This window comes from Gavialis gangeticus, unplaced genomic scaffold, assembly GCF_001723915.1.
Source record: "Gavialis gangeticus isolate Ggan-Ray unplaced genomic scaffold, GavGan_comp1, whole genome shotgun sequence".
NCBI lineage: Eukaryota > Metazoa > Chordata > Crocodylia > Gavialidae > Gavialis > Gavialis gangeticus.
In genome coordinates, this window is record NW_017729034.1 from 70,493,884 (window position 1) to 70,497,006 (window position 3,123).

General features: G+C 48.3%; 1 protein-coding gene across 4 annotated transcripts in view; it reads left to right on the plus strand.

Moving 5' to 3' along the window:
• PLG (plasminogen) overlaps window positions 1-3,123 on the plus strand; it is a 63,540-nt gene that overhangs the window by 29,061 nt on the left and 31,356 nt on the right. For all 4 annotated transcript variants that reach the window (XM_019527496.1, XM_019527497.1, XM_019527498.1 and 1 more), the window contains exon 5: window positions 393-532. In XM_019527496.1, coding sequence (XP_019383041.1) covers window positions 393-532 — 140 coding nt within the window. The remainder of the gene's footprint in view (window positions 1-392; window positions 533-3,123) is intronic.

A 3,123-nucleotide genomic window follows, 5' to 3' on the forward strand; every position in this document is an offset into this window, starting at 1 on the left:
CAGCTTTTTATACTGCTGGGGACAGCACAGGTGCTGGCCCTGGGCTTTAGCTCCCCCTGGCTGCAGATCCAGAAGGAGCCAGGCAAGGTTATTTTGCCCCAAGTGGCACAATTTGCTCCGCATCAAAGTGCATGTCCGGGCATGTGCGCTGAAGCAAAAAGCCCTGGCTCAAATTTGCACTGCTTCTTTTTGAGCTGCTGCAAGCACATGTGCTTGCATGTGTGGATGTGCCCAACAGCTACAGAATACCTTGCATATTCAGATATCAGCTCTGGGCTACAGAAAAGGATTATTTTTCCTGTGGTCATTCATACATATGACTGAAGACCAAAATCACTCAAGAAGCAAAGATGTTTCCCTCTCCCTATAATGGCATTTTAAATTTATTACAGATTTACACCTGAAAGTAACCCTAATGAGGGATTAGAAGAAAACTACTGCAGAAATCCTGATAAGGATCAGAATGGACCCTGGTGTTATACCACAGATCCTGAAAAAAGATATGATTTCTGTAACATCCCAGAATGTGAAGGTCAGGATATGCCATTATTTTAATCACAAGACATCTTTAAGTATGTTAAATTATATATACATCTTATGAACTAGAGCAGGGGTGCTCAACCTTCAGCCCATGGGTCAAATGTGACTCGCAAAGCCATTGTATCTGGCCCACAGGGCTCCCCATGGATTGGGGTATTTGGCAAAGGAGGCTGCCAAATTCCCCTGCCAAATACCTAAACCCCAAGCCCCACACAGCTAGCTGGGGCCAAGCCAGGCCCCCCCTCTACCTGCAACTGGATTGGGGCTAAGCCACACTTCCTTCCCTCCTGCAGGGCCAGGTTGGGGCTGGGCCAATCCCCTATTCCCCTGCATCTGGATCTGGGCTGAGCCAAGCCTCTGTTGGACTGGGTTGGGGCGTTGCCATGCTCCCTTCTCCCTTGCTGTGCCACAATCCCATCCCCTGTGGGGCTGGGTTGGGGCTATGTTGCCCCCTTGCATCCCTCTGCATGGCCATGCCTGCCTGAAGTGTCAAATCAGGATCACTGGCCACACCTAACCCCCAGAAGGACTGGGAACTGCCATCCAGCTTGCCTAGGAGAAAGGTTGAGCACCACTGAACTAGGGAAATATTAGCTCTTTAATCCCATTGTCATCTTGTCTGAGACCTTGACAGAAAACTTTTAGTTTGATCCTGCAAAAAAATGTACTCATGTTTCTACAGTTTACTTAAGTGAATTGCAGGATAAGCCCCTTGCTGTTATTTTGGTAGGCCTCAGTGGTAATGGAGCAGTTCCTTAAGGTCAGTATAAAACTTTTAAATGACATCTGTCTTTGAAAATAACAGGTGAAGACATCTTACCTTAATTCCAGTTGGTACACTGCATTATTACCTCATCTTATTTTGTTTTCTAAGACTGATGCCCTATGGGTACGTATAAGAACATTAAACAAAAAGAATATATGTGAAGTTACACAGAGAAGTTCAGGTGATTAGATTGTGTTAAAAATGGCTGCCCAGTCTAACTCAGTGATTAGATAGGTGCCAGGAACCTGATCTAAGGTAAGACTGAGAAGGGAGAAGGATAGGAGGGATTGGGGTGGGGAACTAATTGGACTATGAGAGGCTGGGAGCTAGTGGGGTCTGCAGGGGGGCTTGTGGGGATTGGGATGTTTGGATGGGACAGCCTCTCCAATCTCGCCACCCTCCCTCCCCAATCCCACCAAACTGCTCCCAATCCCGTAAAGTGCTCCTGGTGCTAGTTTCCCAAGCATTGACTGGTGCCAAGAAGCCAGTTTCAGTAAATTGGTCTGAGGGGAGAGATAGGCAGATTGCAGAAGGCTAGCAGCTCTGTGGGGGTGGGGTTGATGGGATCAGAGGTGGCTAGCATCTCCACAGGGGAGATGGGGGAACAGGGTGGGGGGTGCCTACTTCCCTGACTGTGGACTGTTTTTAGTCCCCTGAATGTCCCTACCGCCAGATGAACAACACCCCTGCAGATCAACCCCCCTATCCCACCCGTGCCTTCCCCCACCCCAACTTACTTTGATTGGGTTCCTGGCACTGGTGAACACCAGTAAAACCAGCACCAGAGTTGTTTTCAGGCATAGGGGTGTGGTTGGCAGGCTCAGGAGGGGGTAGCTGGTCTGCAAGGGGGATTGTTCAACTAGGGGTGGGAGGAGGGGTTGGGAAGGCTAAAAATAGCCTGGTGCCAGGGAGGGTGTAGGAAAAGTACAGCTCTGCTGCTGGAGTGTGGCTGGGCTTTCCTGCCCTACGGCTGGCCTCTGAACATATACAGACATTTGGTTAGATCAATCCACTTGTGTCAGATCTAACTTAGTGCACCTCTCAGTGGAGCAAAACTTAAATCTCTCCAGCCTGGAAAAGCGCAAGCTCAGGGGCGACCTGGTGGCTGCCCATAAATATATAAGGGGTTTACATCAGGATCTGGGGGAACACCTGTTCACTAGAGCACCCTAAGGGATGACTAGGTCAAATGGTCACAAACTGCTCCAAGGCTGTTTCAGGCTGGACATAATGAAGAACTTCTTTACTGTCTGAGTCCCCAAGGCCTGGAATAGACTGCCTCCAGAGGTGGTGCAAGCACCTACTCTGGACTCTTTTAAGAAACATTTGGACATTTATCTTGCTGGGTGACTTCCTGCCCCTGGGGCAGGGGGCTGGACTCGGTGATATTCCGAGGTCCCTTCCAGCCCAAATGTCTATGAAACCTATTCAATCTATGAAATCAGGCTGGTCATTTTTAATTGATTCAGTCTTTGGGAAATTCTGAACAGTTTGGCATTTAGATCAACCTAACTAGGGACCTAGTTTCTGTTGCAAAAAAAGGCATCCATTGCAAAAATCCCCACACTCCTTAAGTGTAAGTTCCGCACGTGGACAAACTAAATTTTATCAGGTGGCCATTTTTAACCCGATCTAATCTCCTGAACATCTGTATGTACACTTAGAGAAACTTTAGACCCTTACCTGGCCACATCAGCTGGTGCTAATAGAACCATTATTTAGAATAATGAAATTGGCTCCGTGGTTGGACCCAGAGGGTAGTAATTGATGGCAGTCACTCATCATGGTGTCCTGTGACCAGTGGGGTCCCTCAAGGC